General features: G+C 60.1%; 3 protein-coding genes across 3 annotated transcripts, besides 1 other annotated feature; all 3 read left to right on the top strand.

Moving 5' to 3' along the window:
* Positions 1 to 2,407: 2,407 nt before the first annotated feature.
* Positions 2,408 to 5,059, top strand: LPMP_120890 (hypothetical protein; the record flags this gene model as incomplete). The annotated part of the gene is made up of 1 exon (XM_010698767.1): positions 2,408 to 5,059. The coding sequence occupies one exon, from the start codon at positions 2,408 to 2,410 to the stop codon at positions 5,057 to 5,059; it is 2,652 nt and encodes an 883-aa protein (XP_010697069.1).
* A 1,603-nt stretch (positions 5,060 to 6,662) lies between these two features.
* On the top strand, positions 6,663 to 10,874 carry LPMP_120900 (hypothetical protein; the record flags this gene model as incomplete). The annotated part of the gene is made up of 1 exon (XM_010698768.1): positions 6,663 to 10,874. One exon carries the CDS (start codon positions 6,663 to 6,665, stop codon positions 10,872 to 10,874), a length of 4,212 nt encoding a protein of 1,403 aa, XP_010697070.1.
* Positions 10,875 to 12,104: 1,230 nt separating this feature from the next.
* Positions 12,105 to 12,214: a repeat region.
* A 2,005-nt stretch (positions 12,215 to 14,219) lies between these two features.
* Positions 14,220 to 15,101, top strand: LPMP_120910 (hypothetical protein; the record flags this gene model as incomplete). The annotated part of the gene is made up of 1 exon (XM_010698769.1): positions 14,220 to 15,101. The coding sequence occupies one exon, from the start codon at positions 14,220 to 14,222 to the stop codon at positions 15,099 to 15,101; it is 882 nt and encodes a 293-aa protein (XP_010697071.1).
* Positions 15,102 to 15,357: the final 256 nt, after the last annotated feature.

Below are 15,357 nucleotides of genomic sequence, written 5' to 3' on the forward strand. Positions count from 1 at the left end.
AGGGGAAATTGCATATCACGTGATGGGGCGTGTGGGTGTCTTGCCAGTGCCTGTGTTCTTCGTTGTTGGCGTGATGTTTTTCTTCTCTCCTTCGCACTGATCTTCTCACTTGTACTCCCCCCTCATGCGTCTTTGAAGTACTGCGGCGTGGTGTTTCACTGCTTGACGACGACGACACTGCGCTGCTCTCCCTCTCTCTCTTATTCTCGGCGCTCTCGTGCTCCCTCCTGCTCTTCTGCTTGCCTGCCTGCGCCTCGCCGTGTGTTTTATTTCTCCCCATCCCTATCTTCCCTCTTGTTTTCGCTCTTTCCCGCTCTTATAGCGGACTGCCTCGGATTCCTCCCCCCTCCGGCCTTTCCCTCCATATAGTGTGTGCCCTCCTTTCCTCTCTTCTCCTACTGCACTCCGCTTGTTTTATAGTTGATCAATCCCCTTCTGGCGCTCTGTGACTCTCCTTCGCTTCGCTCGACACAGACGTGTGCACGCCAGCACATTTCCCTGTTGCCGTGCCCCTTTCGAGGGTTTTTTTTTCTGTTCTTCTCGGTATTCCTCATGAAGTTTGAGTGGAGATGAGGCCAACCGGGCGGTGGTGGTGGCTGCAGTCAGGGTGAGCCGAGGGCGTCTCTGCGATGTAGTGGAAGCACTGCGTATCGGCGGGTGGCGTGTCTTGTGCCCTTCGGCACCGGTGTGGTTGCGTTGTCCAACAGGCCGGCAGAAGCGGGGGAGGGTTGGGCTTCGGGCGGAGGGGGGGGGAGCAGCCGCTTGCAGCCGTGTTGGTTCATTGTAACCCCAGCGCAGTGTTGATGCCCCGTTGTATTGAGCTGCTTATACCCTGCAGGCCTGAGCTGAAGGACAGTGAGGGGCGTTGTGGCTGTACACGCAGCCGCGTCGACAGCAGCGGATGGACATTTTTTTTTTTGAGCGCGAATTTCGTGAGGTTGTATTGGCGTGAGGGAGGGCAAAAGTGGGAGGGGAGGGCGGAGGGAACGAAGCGGGGGAGGCAGCTTACGGCTTATCGTGGGCACTCTCTGCTGCAGCTCTACGTCTTCCGACCCTCTCCGCAGCGCTCGTGGGGAGGCTTGATCAGAAAGGAGAGGCTCGTTTTCATTTCTTCCGCGCTTCAACTTTCCCTCACACGTGTTCTCCTCCCCTCACTCTTGCAAGCGGGGCTCTCCATGTACAGTCTGAGGCCGCTTTCGTTTATTCGACTCCGTGACGATGCGCACAACATTTTCTCCTCGTGCCCCCTCCCCTCCTCCCCCCCCGCAAAGGTGTGGGCATTTACCTCCTCGACATCATGTCGGGGGCGGCTCTTCTCTCCTTTTCAAGTAGACATGTACGCGTGCACCCAAACGCACGCACCAAATAGACCCCCCAAACAAAGTGCGTATGACATCCTCGTGTATGCGCCCTGTGCTTGAAGCCTGTGAGGCGTAGGCAATCCACCTCACTAACTTGAATCTGTGCCGCGTCATCCCCCTTTCGCTGCTTCTCCCTTCGTTCCATCAGCCTGACGGAATCGCGCCTTGGTGCCGCTCTTGTGTGTTTTGCTGGCCTCTGTTTTCATCCCCGCGCCGGTGCAGGCACTCCCTCTGCTGCCTCGCCTCGTCTCCCTGCCTCCCTGCCTCCTCCCACCCATCAAGCCCTCCCCTTCGGATCTGTCGCCGCTTCTGCCCTCTGTCTGCGCACGCTCCAGCAAACATCAAACGCAAGAGGTGTGCTCGTTGACCTACACAACACGTTTGGCGCGGGCTACGCCACCACGAGTCAGTCTGACACCCACCCACCTACGTGCGCTCTTTCGTTTCTCTCCTTCTCTTGGCTTCGTTCTTTCCACCTACTGGCTCTGTCGCTCTGCTGTCGTATAGTGCCACCGACACCTCCTACACAGACGCAGCGACAGACAGTTCCCCCCTTCCTTGCTGTGGTTTCATCTCTGGTCTTTCACCTTCTCCTCCTCCCCTCCTCCCCTCCCCATACGGGCGCGCAAACGTCATAGGGCGGATCCTTCTCTTCTCGCGAAGAAGGCGCTCACAAAGCGCACCCCGGTGCAGGTGATTAGCGCGCATGCGGTCCACGAACAGTTTTAGCCTTCATGCGTCATCCATACGCCACGAGCGCGCCGCTCTACGGCCCTGGTGACGACGCCGAACACAACGAGCCGAACGTCGCTTCACCGTCGTCAGACGCCGCATCCCCGGCTGCCACAGCAACCCCTTCACCGGAGGAGCATACAGAGGGAAATACCACGTGTCCCGCCGCTAGCTCGTGCGTGCTGGAGAAGCACGCTCTCTGCGACAGCGCTGCAGTGATTCACAGCAGCCACCAGGCCGACGTGGCCACTGCGGTCTCGCACTCGCCTGATGTCTCGTCACCATCCTCCTCGTCTTCCGCTGCCGGATCGTCGATGCCGCCATCGTGGTTACCCTCTCGCTCGTCCTCCTGCTGCTCGGCAACGTCCTCCTCGTTTATCTCTGGCACTGATTGCTCTTCGTGTCCACCTGACAATACAAACCTTGTCGCGGATGGCCCCGGTGCTCTGAAATCGGGTCATCATCAGGAGCGCCGCCACCGCCACCATCGCCACAATCCTCCACTTCACTGCTCAGGTGATAGGCATGTTGCGCACGGCTGTGCAGTCAATGACCCTTTCACTACAGCACCGCGGCGCGTACAGACATCTGAGCACACGCGCTTTACCAGCATTCTTGCCAGCGGCGGGCGGTGTGGAGAGAGTGCCGAGTCCGGCGCCGCGCCTGCAGGCCCTCGCGGTCGTGTCGATGGTGGCTCGTCTCGCATACAGGACGTTGCGTGGTGGAGGTCCTCTACGGTCGCTGCGAACATCACGATAGGGGCTGTGCCCCCAGCGTCTTGCGATGTGCATCCTTACTATGCACTACCCAGTCCTACATCCCCGCTACCACACAAACAGCGCGGCGCTGATTTTTATCGGGGCTGCCGGGACGTAGCGGCAGCGCAGCGATACTCGACCCCTTCTCCTCTCCTGACCACCGCCTCTGGCACCCTCATCGTATCTCCGACGCCACTCCCACCCACTCACCCCCGCCGATCATCGTCGGCGCAGAGCCGCACTTCGAACACGGTTTCCACGCACACCTCTGGTGGTACCGCGCACACCTCGAAGTTGCTCTTCGCGAGCAAAGGCGGTGGCGGCAACAGGGGCCTTGTGAGGCATGCCGAGACGGACGGGGGCGTTCCCTTGCAGCCGTCGTGCAGCGCTTGCTGCGTCGCAAGGCCTACACGCTGTAAGACGCTGCGCCGCTCCTTTTCCTTCACCTCTGGGGTTCCGTCCGCAACGACCCCCGGCTACGAGGCGCTTCCACTCTCTCTCCACCGTGCGGCGTCTCCTCTCTCCAGTGTCAACGCAGCAACGGGTGCACTGCGCACTCTGCTGACCGGCGAGCGCCAGCACGAGCGGACTGCCTCCCTCGCCTCCTCAGTGCACTCCGCTTCGTCATCGGTTCGCCCGTCAGTGCCCTTGCCGCCTTCGCACGTTGGCTTGGCCTCGAATATGATGGCGGCTATGTGGGTCGACTTGCCTCTTTCGCAGACGGGCAGTCGGTGCGCCACGCCGCTGAACAACAACGGAGATGCGTATCCACCACCGCGTAGGCGGCGCACGACGCCACGCCGCTGCTCCGGTCCCCCAAGCCCGGGGACCAGCACGCTGGCGGCCTCCGTTGCCTCCTCGTTCGACGGTGGCGGCTACATGTCTTCGGTTGCCGGAGGCGCATCCGGCAGCACGCGCCGCACACTGGTGACGGTCGGCACGCAGACGGAGAGCGACGCAGGCACCGCCAAGGGTGGTGGGACGCCGCCCAGCCTTTCCCGCCGTCTCTACTCAAGGTCCTTATCGGGTTCTTACGCCACGGACGTCAGCGGTGGAAGGCACTACAGCGACGCTGCACACCAATACAACTTTGATTGCCCTTTGGAGAGTGAAGTGGTTGCTGCGATCACGGCGACGTCAGTCTCTTCGACGTCGGCCGAGGTGTCGCCGCGTTCCTTGCTTGCGAGCGCAGCTGAGATGCATCTTGACAACGTCGTGGATCACGCGGCTCTTGGCGCTGAAGCGGTAGGGCGTGTGCAGCAGCACATCGCAGTTGGTGACGTGGTTGCCACAGCGCCACACGCGCCAGAATCTCTGCCCACTGAAGCGACGACGAAGGCCGACGACCCAAGTGAAGGTGGCAGCCCCTCAAACGCGCCGGCCAAGCTTCCAGGTACAACCTACGTGTACCAAACCTTGCGCGTGGATGCGCCGCCTCTACGTGGAGGTACTAAAATGGCTGCAGTTTCAGTGAGTGCTCCAGGGTCATCTGCGGCAGAGATGTGGTCGCCAGAGAGAGCTCTCATGTTCCCCACGACGCCCTCCTTACCCACGCTGCACGTCCCGCTGCAGACAGGTTCGGTGCTAGCGGCGTCCCTGCAGCCCCAGGAGGGGGTACTGCCAGCAGTGGGCATTCCTTCACCCACCCCTAAAGCGAGTAGTTCCGCCGAGGTAGCTGGGGAGAGTTCATTGACGACAGGTGGAGGAGAAGGATATCACGGCGCCGTGAAAGGCATGACGTCGGTAGGCTGTGGGGCAACCGCATCTCTGGCGAAAGATGGTGGACCCTCGGCCCCTCAGCCTGTGGCAACCTCCGCGAGCGACGACGTTTGGCGACTTCGCGCAGAGCTGGCCGAAATGCGCCTCCAGTACGAGCACGTTGTGCAGCAACTTCGCCACATGCAAGAGAGGTCTGTTGCTTCTGGCTCAGCGAACCCCTCCATCGCAGTAGCGGCGCTGGAGGCAGGGCATCCAACAGCAAAGGAAGCAGTGCTGAGCACCACCTCGACTTCGCTGCCAGCGGGATCGGCGTCTTCGTGCTTGTCCTCAGTCTTCATACCAAACCATTCCGGTATGGCTGAGAGCCCCGCGGTGGATTCGGCGTCCTTCGTTTCATCCAGCAGCGAAGGCAATGCGACCGATGCCGCGACGACGCTGGATCACGTGCGAGAGGCCCTGCAGCGAACTCGAAAGCGTACAACTCGCTAGTGTGCGAGGGTAGAGAATTCGTCAGGAAAGTGCCCTCCCCCTCCTCCTCCCGAGAAAGGTTCTTCGCTGTACTGCGAGTTTGCGCCCTGCAGGGGGTGGGGCGGGGCCACCCTTCCCGAGTTTCGTTTGCTCGCCTCTCAATGACTCCTCTTCCCCCACTCTCTCCCCCGCTCTGGGCTCTCTTTTCCCTACTCACGTGCGTGTGCGTGTCGTCGAGTTTGCTCATTCAGTGCGTTTCGCTCAGCCTTCGTGGCACCGCCTACTTTGTCTCTCTGGCCTTTTCCCGTGTCCTCTCCCCCCACCCCCTCTCTGCCCCGCGTGCTCCCTTTCGTTGTTGTGCGGTTTGTTTTTCAGAGGCTCCTTTACTGTCGCTTGTTTGCCTCCCTGCGTGTGTGCGTGTGCGTGTGCGTGTTGGTCAACGTCTGGCTGTCATGAATTTTCCTTCTCTCTTTTCTCAGTCTGTTACTGTTGCCTCTGCGCACACCGATGGCCAAGCGCATCACTGTGGGCGTCATGCAGGGATCGCGCAGTCTCTCTCGCACCTACCCTGCAGCGCGTGTGGTGTCTGCGACGCACGTGTTGGCGCGTGGCGGCCACTGCGAGCCGCGCATCGTTTCTTGCCGAGTCACGTAGAGGCACATGCACAGGCGCACTCGGACAGAAACTTCTTAGCGTCTGCACAGGCGAAGCGCTGTCTCTCCATCGCGCTCACTGTCGTGCACTTCTCTCCCTCCTCTTCTTTCCACCCTCGTATTTCATCAACCGGCAACTCACGAGCTTCGTACAGCTACGCCGTGCACGTTCGCGCGTCCTCTCCACTGCTCGGGCTCCTGCGGCCAAGGTCAGCTCAGAACAGACCCCCAGTGGCGCGCGGCAACCACATCACACTCCGACGCCAGACGCGATCATTATTTCTGTGCAGCTGAGCAGTCAAGCAACGACCTCTCTCTTCTCTCTCTGCGTTTACTCCCTTTCGCGTGCTCCTCGTTGAAGGGGCGGTGTACACGCTGAAACTGCATAGAACAACTCTACAGCCGAAGGTCAAGGGGGCTGGGCAGGCGGGAGGGCGCTCACAGAAAGCTCTACGCAACGCTCCAACGGCCCCGCCGATACGGGAATAGCGAGTCTTTGCATTGCCCTTCTCTAAATAGGCTGGTCAAGAAGCCACGCTGCTCCTCTGATCCACGTATTGCTCCTCACAGCCAACAATAAACACACGAACTCTCTCATAGATCGCCAACAGCAGAGGCAAGAGGGGCTGGAGTACACGACGGTGTGCCGCCTCCCCCTAGCCGCAATTGCTTGCTCACCCCTTCTATCTATCTTGCTGTGTGTGTGTGCCTGTGTGTGTGGTTCTCCCCCTCACCCACCCACCGCTGGCCAGCATCCCCTTCTTACAAAAGTCAAACATCATCCGCATCACAACTGGCCATTGTTCTTTTCAGCGACGGCGATACGCGTCCGCAGGGCTGCAAGTCCCTCTGGGGCTCTCATACCTCCCCTGCCAAGAGCCACGATCACGCTGTGTGCCCCCCTTGCCTCATCTTTCTCCCTCTTTCACCGAGACGTTTCCTCCATCTCGTGAATCTACCTAGCACTCGTCATGTTGGCACTTCGCGACGCCCACGCGCGTGGTGCGACCCGTGTCAGCATTGGGGGACAGCACCTCCTCACAGGCGGTGCGGACGGGGTTGTTTCGCTGTATTCGACGAAGCAGTGGCCCAAGGGAGCGGCGCTGTGGTCTTTCAGATGCCATGACGGGGCTGTCACCGATGTCATACTCGCCGACACGCTCGAGCTGGCACTCAGTTGCGGCCGCGATGGTCGCATACTGCTGCACGAGAGCATCTTGGACAACGCAGAGCTTGTCTCTCGTGTCATATGCCAGGTCACAGGTGAGGTACGCTGCCTGGACATGGACGTCGAGAGGCGCCGGCTGTACATCGCGGGAGACTCGCTGCGGTGCCTGGACATGTCGCAGGACAAGTTTCAAATTCGCACGATTCCGTTGGTGGTGCCCTTCCCGTTGGTGTCGCTGGCGGTGTCGCCGTGTGGTCGATACATCGCCATGGCCAGCGCGTCCGGGGAGCTCGGCGTGGTGCGGCCACACGCCACGACACCGGCGGAGGCGAGCACTGCGCCGACGGTTTCGTTTGTTTTCCGCTCCGTCCTCTCGCCCGCCGCACAGAAAGAGGACACTGCGATGTACCGCATGTCGTGGTGCGGCACCACTGCAGGCGGGCTCATGCTGATGGTGCCTACCTTCACAGAGGTGCGAGTCTACGTGCTGGAGGACGGTCAGAGCGACGGCAGCCTCTCCGCACCGCGCCTGCGTGCCGTTGGCGGGCTGCATGATGGGGACTTTACGGACCTGCACGGTGCGCTTGCCTATCGAATCACGAAGACCCAAGTGGCCTGCCTACTGGTCACGCGTGATGGGCTTTTCATTGGCAAGGCACATATCAAGACCTTAGCCATGTCGCGCCATACATCGGAGCGATACAACACTTTGTCTCCCTCTACCCCGGGTAGTGAACTCACCATGCTCGTGGCAACGGGAGTCGAGGCCCAAGGCAGCGCAGCCGCCGTCACCGATGTGCAGGTGAATCCGGCGAGTGGGGACGTCGTTGTGGGGCTCGCCGACGGGCGCGTTTCATTGCTGCGTCGAGCGTCGCCAAAGGCGTGGAACGCAGCCACGTCAGTTGATTCATCGGCCGCAGCGAACGAGGGTGGCACCGATGAGGGTGCTAAGAGCGCCGCAGAGGAGGATGATAAGGCGAAAGTCGCCAATCGGAAGTTGCGCCAGGACCGCCGTGCGGATAAGAAGAGTGTGTACGCTGGACCCGCGAAGGGCGGCGACCATGGCTTCATCGACGATGGCAGCGATGACGGCACGCTCTCTGAATCCTCCGTCGACTCCACCTCCACGGCATCCTCGGTCAGCGGCGTTGTTTCAGAGGACTTTGGGAAGGTTGTGTCGGACCTGCAGCGCAACGGTGCCTCTCTGCATGGAAACGATGGTGAACGACCCTCTCGCTGGCGCGATGATGAGAGAGCGGCACTGGCGCACGCCAACCGCGAGGCAGAACGGCAACGGGGCCGTAGTCGTTTTCTCGATGACGAGGCTGAGGAGGGAACATCCAGTGACGACGGAGACGAGATTGGCGACGGTACTGCCGTGAGAGTACGAGGGCAGGCACGTGCTGCCTACGACGAGGAGGGCCCCTACAGTCACGACGACGATGTGTCCATGGCGGGCCACGGCGAAGACAACGGCGACTTTGCGAATACCTCTTCGAGCCGCGCTGGCGGCTCGACGCTGCCGCTCAGCCGTGGACTCGCGGTGCAGGACTATTCTTTTCAAATTGGAGCCACCCCAGCCGGGGAGGAGGGCACCTGCTATCTCGCTTACAACTCTGTCGGGTACATCCATTGCAGCCGCGAAGTCACCACAGTCCACTTCCACGACATTTCGCATCCTGCAGTGCGCGTGCAGCTGCGGGATACCATCGTGATGGGGGCACTAAGTCCTGTCGGCGCCGCCTTCATCGTTGTCCCGGCTGATCCCACCGAGGCGCAGGGCAGCGTGGACGAGGCTCCACGGCTCTCCGTCTTCTACCACGCCTTCATGCCTCTTGGCGCGCAGTCGGAGTGGCGTGTGGTGCTGCTGCCGGGCGAGACGGTGCGGTGCATGACTGCTGGTATCCGCTATGTCGCGGTCGCCACAAGCCACTACCTGCGCATCTTCTCCCTCTCTGGACTGGAGTTGGCGGTACTCAGCAAATGCCAGCGCATCGTGACGATGGTCGGCACCTCGTCGCGTAAGCTGATGAACAGTTTCAAGGCCGACTTCGACCCATTGGCCATCATCGCCCTCACCGGTACCGGCGAGCTGCAGATGGAGGTAATCGATGTCGGAGCACGTACTTCGGCGCTGCCGCCGCGCACGGTGCCCCTCACGGAGCTGCCGGACGGCTCAACCCATCAGTTGCAGTGGCTTGGCTGGTCAGAGGACGGTCTGCTGCATGTCGTGGACACCGCTGGTGTGGTGCGCATGTTCACGGAGGATTGGGGTGGTTCGTGGGTCCCCGTGTACGACCCCCGCACGCTGGTCGACCAGTCGTACGCGCTGTGGGTGTACGGCATCAGCGAGAATGCACTGCTGGCCTACCGCTACTCCCGCGACGACCCGTCGTACCCAGCGGCGGCGGCGAGCGGGCTGAGCACAGAACTGGTGCCGCTCTTTCTTCCCCTGACCCGCACGATGAGTGAGGATGGCTTGGAGCGATGGGACAAGTTGCTTCGCCAGCAGCTGCGCTGCGACGAGCTCAAGCGGCACAGCACCTTCTACAACACATCCATTGCCAAGTACGACGAGGTCCACGACCACCACCTGCTCCAGTTCTTTGACAGCGCGCTCAAGAGCCAGCAAACAACGCGGGCGATGGAGCTGGCAATGCTGATGGAAATTCACGACCGCGTCGTGAAATGTGCACAACTCGCAAACACAAACGGGCACGTGAAGTTGGTGCCAAAGTTGCTGGCGCTTTATGACATGCGCATGGCGACGAAGCAGAGGCGGAAGTGCGCACTGCCCGCCAAGGAGACGCTCGTTTCGGAGAGGAAGAAGGACGAACTACTGCATAGGCTGTTGGGCCAGGGGTTGCCACAGGACACCAAGGCGAAGACAACCAGCGGTGCTGCGGCTGCGGCACCGACGCCGGTCTCCATCGAGGTCGAGGATGACGAATCGAAGGAAAAGAAGACTGAAAGCCGCACGAGTCCCCTTCGTGAACGAGCGTCGCCGACAGCGTCAAACCTGTCCGCAACGTCACCCTCAGCGATGTCAACAGCCACGACAATGATGACGGCGGACTCCAAGGCTTTGCCTATCCAAGCGCGGAGGCACATCTCGTTTGCGAAGGAAGTTGCTCTTTCACCGCCGGCGTCGCAGAGTTCACTGGATACACCTACCAGCGCTTTGTTGGCAACAAGGAGCAGCGCACCTGCACCTTCGCGCAAGGTTGTCAACCCGTTTGCCAAGCCCCTTGTAAAGTCCGCCAACGCCGCTGACGAGGTGCGGCATGCATCGTTGACAAGACCTCAGCAGCCGCACCATCAGCATCAGTCCCACCTGCAGGTGGCAACGCCTTCTACTGCGACTCATTCGTCCACTGCACCCGCCACGGAGGGCGACACACTCGTGGGCTCGTCGTACTTACACACACCGCCACGCATCAACGCCGTAGCGACAAGGACAAGCACCGTAGCCGTCGCTCCGGAGAATGATGCCGCCATGGACGTATCCCCAGTTGACTCAACGTCGCCAAGATCGCGCGTAAGTGCTGGGCACATTGCCTCTTCGCCGAGCCATGAGGCAAGGCTTTCGCCCAGTGTGAGCGCCGGCGGCAGTGCTACGACGCCTTCACTGTCTGCCACCATTCACAAGTCTGATGTGCATCGCCCAGCCACTCCGGCGCCGTCCACTGGATTTGTTGCCCGCGAGCTGCCGAACACGAGCGGCGCTTCCCGTGCCAGTCGCGGTGCCGTCGATCCGTTCCTTGAAGAGTCGCCCCCAGTGTTTGCTTGTGCCTCCGACTCTGGGTGCCTGATGGGTGCCAATAGCAGCGCCACCGCGGCAGTGGCGGAGATGCAGGTATCCATACAGTCGCTGCTTGATGCCGGACACAATGAAACGGCTCCGGTGGTGCGCAGCGACGGCTTCGGCGAGGCACTTCGCAAGCGCTACCGTGAGGACGAGGACGAGGAGGCCGAGGGGGCACCAATTCCTGTGCTGCCCAAACTTTCTGTGTGATGCGCTCCTGTGCTGAGAGAGAGACCCCATACTGAGGTGGGTCTTTGTCACTGCAGGTTAGTTTTCATAGAACGAATGCTGTGGTGGATGCCCGTGTGTGTATGTGTGCGAGGACGATGCCCCCTCCCTTTCTCACTCGGTGCTGCCACTCTCTCTCTCTCTCTCTCTCTCGTGTCCTCGTCGCAGGAACGATGGGGGGGAGGAGGGCGCGGCATAGTTGCCAGAGAAGCGTAAGCAACAACGACAACTGCGTCGCTTACTCGGCCAAAGTTTCTCCCAGGTGAGCAAGAGGTGCGAGAGAGAGCGACCATCTCCTCTATCCCTCTCGTGATGGCGCCTAAAGGGCCACAGCAGCCCTTTCAGCGTTCCTGTGTTGATTTGATCTCTCGTGTAGGACTATAGTGTGGCACAGGTGTGCCTCACAGCGGTGAATGATGACGAGTCTCGCTTCTCTTCTCCCTTCCCTCTCCCGCAAAGCTGGCAAGCGAGATCGACTGAGCCTCCACTGAAGAGTAAAAACACCCCAGTCATGCGACGGCATCTCCCCCCCAATGGGCCGATCTCGCATCGCATTGTGTATGCTATCTTAGCGTTCCCCCCACACGCCGGAGCGGGTCCTGGTAGGGTTTTAATATGAAAGTTTGTTCGCACTTCACCTGCACACGGAGTCGTGATCCTACATGAAAGACATGTCCGCTCTGTCGTTCGCCGAACTTGATGAGGACTACGCGTCCTTCAATCAGAGCAGCATCAGAAGCGTCGTGGGGGTCTCCGCGCGGTGGCGTTGTCGCACTGCCAGCGCAACAGTCATAGAGCTCTTGCGAAATGAAGTCGATCCCCTCGACGCATGCATTGCGCAGCTCGAGCTCCAACACACAGAGGGTGACCTGTGGCAGTCTCTGTCAACGCTGCCTCAGCGGCGTGCAAGAGACTGCCCAGCGGGGTAGTGTCGGTTCAGGAATTCTGCACCGCCTTGGGAGAGGTGTGAGCTCACACTGCCGCACTACGCACACACACACACACCACACAGCAGCTCCCGCTTGTCATTCTATCCCAACAACAGCCGCCGCCTTAAGGAGCTGCCCCAGCCCTATTCAGCACTCATATGGCACAAGGTACTCACAGGTAACACGTTTCTCCGAGAGATTCGGACCTGAGAGAAGGCAACGAAAGAGCTCCGTACGTGCGACGTAGTTTACGAGAACCACAGGGCCTGGGGAGGCGTGAGAAGCGGACTTGTTGGTGTCGGCGGAGAGGACTCGGCTGGTGCTGTGCCGAAGTGGCTGGCAGCCATGATTGCGACTGTACCAGCGCACCGCGAATCCTGTCGACGGTGCAGCGCATATACGAATACTCCTACTATCTGTGCCTTCTCTTGCTGCGCTGCGGTGGTGTCGAGCGTAACCCTGAGCCGAGCCTGCGCTGTATGCGGCCCGTGAGACGCACTGACCCGACTCGGCGACGACAGGGCGGCTCGTCCCAGACGACCAGGGTTTCGCTGTAGTGCTGCCGAGGTAGACGAGGTGCGGTTGCGTGTGCGTCTGAATTGGCTGACTTGCTCGCGGTGGAGTGGACGCTCTGAGAGAGAGGATTTGGTTGTCATTTCTCGCTCGCACCGTGTCTGCCCTTTCCTTCAACACTGCGCGGGTCACACAGGAGGGGTGGATGAGGGGGTGAGGGGGTACACTCACTGTGTTTGCTGGGCGGCACGCGTAGGCACCCCTGCTTACTTGGGCTCAAGTGCAGGTGTGGAGTAGGTCCCCCTTATCCTGCTTTGCTCTCTCTCTCTCTCTCCAAGCGCTTGCAAGGCGGGCTTTTAGCCTCCTCGCTGCACGCGGCAACTCCGTTGAGGAGCTGAGAAGGCCCCGTTTGATGGAGGTATCGCAGAAGCGGTCAGCGACTCACGAGGGAGGCCGGCGCGCCGTGTGTACGCCTGTTCGGGGTTTTGGAGACGTTTCCGCCCTGGCAGGGCACATCGTGGCGCTTACGATGTTGAGGACAATTTATAATCGCGAACGCACTCCAGGCGCGCCTGTGGTTGTATGAGGCTCCGTATAGTGCGCCAGACTGAGGGCCCACGCGCACCACTTCGCGTACCATTCACACGTCACCGATCATGACCCCGCTTGGCGAGTTGATGCCTGTTGTGACCCCCCCTTTCCCTTCTCACTTCACCGTTCCCCTTTCCTCGCTCGTCCCGGGGCACAACAGTGCACCGTCGTTGTCGCCACGCTAGATTCCATGAGGTTGTGCACCTCTCCGTCTCTCGTTCTCTCCGACGTGTGCTGCTTGTTCGTTCAGCTCGCCTTTTCTTGTCCTTTCTTTGCGCCTCTTTGGCCCCTGATGAAGGAAGAACGGGGGCTCAGTGGTGTGCGCTGCGCCGCTGTGATGTGTCCTTCTTGGAATCCTCCTCCCGTCCCCATGCATAGACCTGCAGGGTGCTACGATGCGCAGCGCAGTGTATTAGCGGGTACTCCGTACTTCCTGCGCCGCACCCCTCTTGTTAATCGGCGCCAACGCCACTCCTCCCCCAAAGAAGCTTCACGAGCGCAGAGGTGGCCCCCTTTTGTCTGCACCCCACCCGTACAGCTGGTATCCACACTGCCGTGGTGAATATCCACCACCGTCTCATGTCTCTCTCGCTCTCTCTCTCTCTCTTTACCTGCTCTTGTTGCTGGTTTTACGTTCCCCGACTACTCGCTGTGCTTCCATCCGTGCGAGTTGCTCAGGCCTCTCTCGTAGAGGACACACACACACACACACAAGCGGGCCTCAGGTAGCTCCCTTTGGGTCTTATCGACCTCACGCGCTCTCTAGGCCATCGCGAACCCGCCTTCCAATCCAACTCGTCTTCGCTCTCCATCTCCCTGACGCTTTGCAACTCGTGTCTGCGCGGCTATTGTCGCAGCATTCCGCTTCTACTCCCTTCCCCCTCACTTCCCTGCCGCCAGCCGTGCATCCGCTGAAGCACGTGCAGCGGCGATTTTCTTCTCCACCTCGCAAGAGACGTGACTCCCCCCTCCCTCTGCTCAGCCGCATTACTTCTCCGCTCTGAGCTTTTCGCAGAGGCATAGTTAGCCACAGCGTCGGGCACGTTGTTCTCTTCACTCCGCGTGACGCGACACGTGTGCTCTATCGGAGTTTTGTGCGTACCAGTGCAGCTTTAGGTGAGTAGGTGCCCATGTGTTGCCTCGTCACCCAGTCAGCGGTTTTTCGTGTCTGTTGTTTGCGTTGTATGTCCGCTCTTTCTGCGCCCTTCCACACCGTCGCCTTTCTGCACCTCGCTAGACGTGCTCTGCTTTCTCTAGTGAAACCTCCGCCGCTTGCGCGAGGACTCTGCAGGCCATGGCCATGGCAATTCACGCAGGGAGTCAGGCGGAGACACCAGTGCGTAATGCACTGCGCGTGTTCGTGCCCCTCTTCGCCTGCATTTTCTTTCTCTTATACATCACGGACACGTTCAGTGTCATCAGCCGCGTGCAGAATATTGTCCGGGCCGAGGAGACATCGCTACGCTCTGCGTCTGGGATTACTGAGTTTTGCAAGGAGCTGCAGAATCTGGCGCAGCAGCAGTACTGGCAGGTGCTTCTCTTTGTCACGTCGCTCTACCTCACACTGCAGACGTTCTGTGTCCCCGGCACGGTGGTGCTGAACGCCGCCGTCGGAGCCATAATGGGCACCTTGCTGGGTGTGCCGTACTGTACCTTCTTGGGTACGATAGGTGCTATGGGCTGTTATTTCCTCTCCCGCATCGTCGGTACGTCGCTTGTGGAGGTGGTTGACGCGCGGCTAATGAAGGGCAAAGGTTTCACAAGGATTCGCAACAAAGTCTCCCACCACCGCGCTGACTTGTTCGTGTATTTAATATTTCTTCGCTTGACCCCAATTTTGCCCAACTGGCTGGTAAATCTCGCCTCTCCTCTGCTCGGGGTACCCCTGCAGACGTTTGCGGGGGCAACCGCTCTGGGCATTGTGCCGCAGACGTACTTGACAGTGCGCTTCGGCTCGCTGGCGCACTCGGGAAAGCCTGGCGAGAAGAAGCGCATCGTGACCCCGTGGGACACGCTGCTGCTGGCCGTCATTGGTGTGGGCATCCTCGTCGGTTTCCGGCTCAAGAAGAAATTCGCGCAGGACCGGAAAGACGGCGGTAACGGCGGAGCGGGCATGGAGAAGATCTCTGTCATCACCACCTCACGCAGTACCGTACTGGGACCGTTGTTAGTGTAGTACGAGAGAGAGGCTATACACTTAAAGCCAACTGCTAGGAGACGCTTCTCTGATTCCTCTACTACATCCTTGCTCAGCGACGTACATTGGGAGTTTCCTATCCTGTGCATTTCAACAACTGCCGCCCGCTCATGTGGATGACGATGACGCCGCAAACACCGAACACCTCATCCACCCATGCATGCATCGATACGGATACGCAACTTCTTCAAACAAGCAAAGTCACAATGCTGCTCTCGCATGTTGGCACACGCCG

The sequence above is a fragment of the Leishmania panamensis genome (assembly GCF_000755165.1).
Source record: "Leishmania panamensis strain MHOM/PA/94/PSC-1 chromosome 12 sequence".
NCBI lineage: Eukaryota > Euglenozoa > Kinetoplastea > Trypanosomatida > Trypanosomatidae > Leishmania > Leishmania panamensis.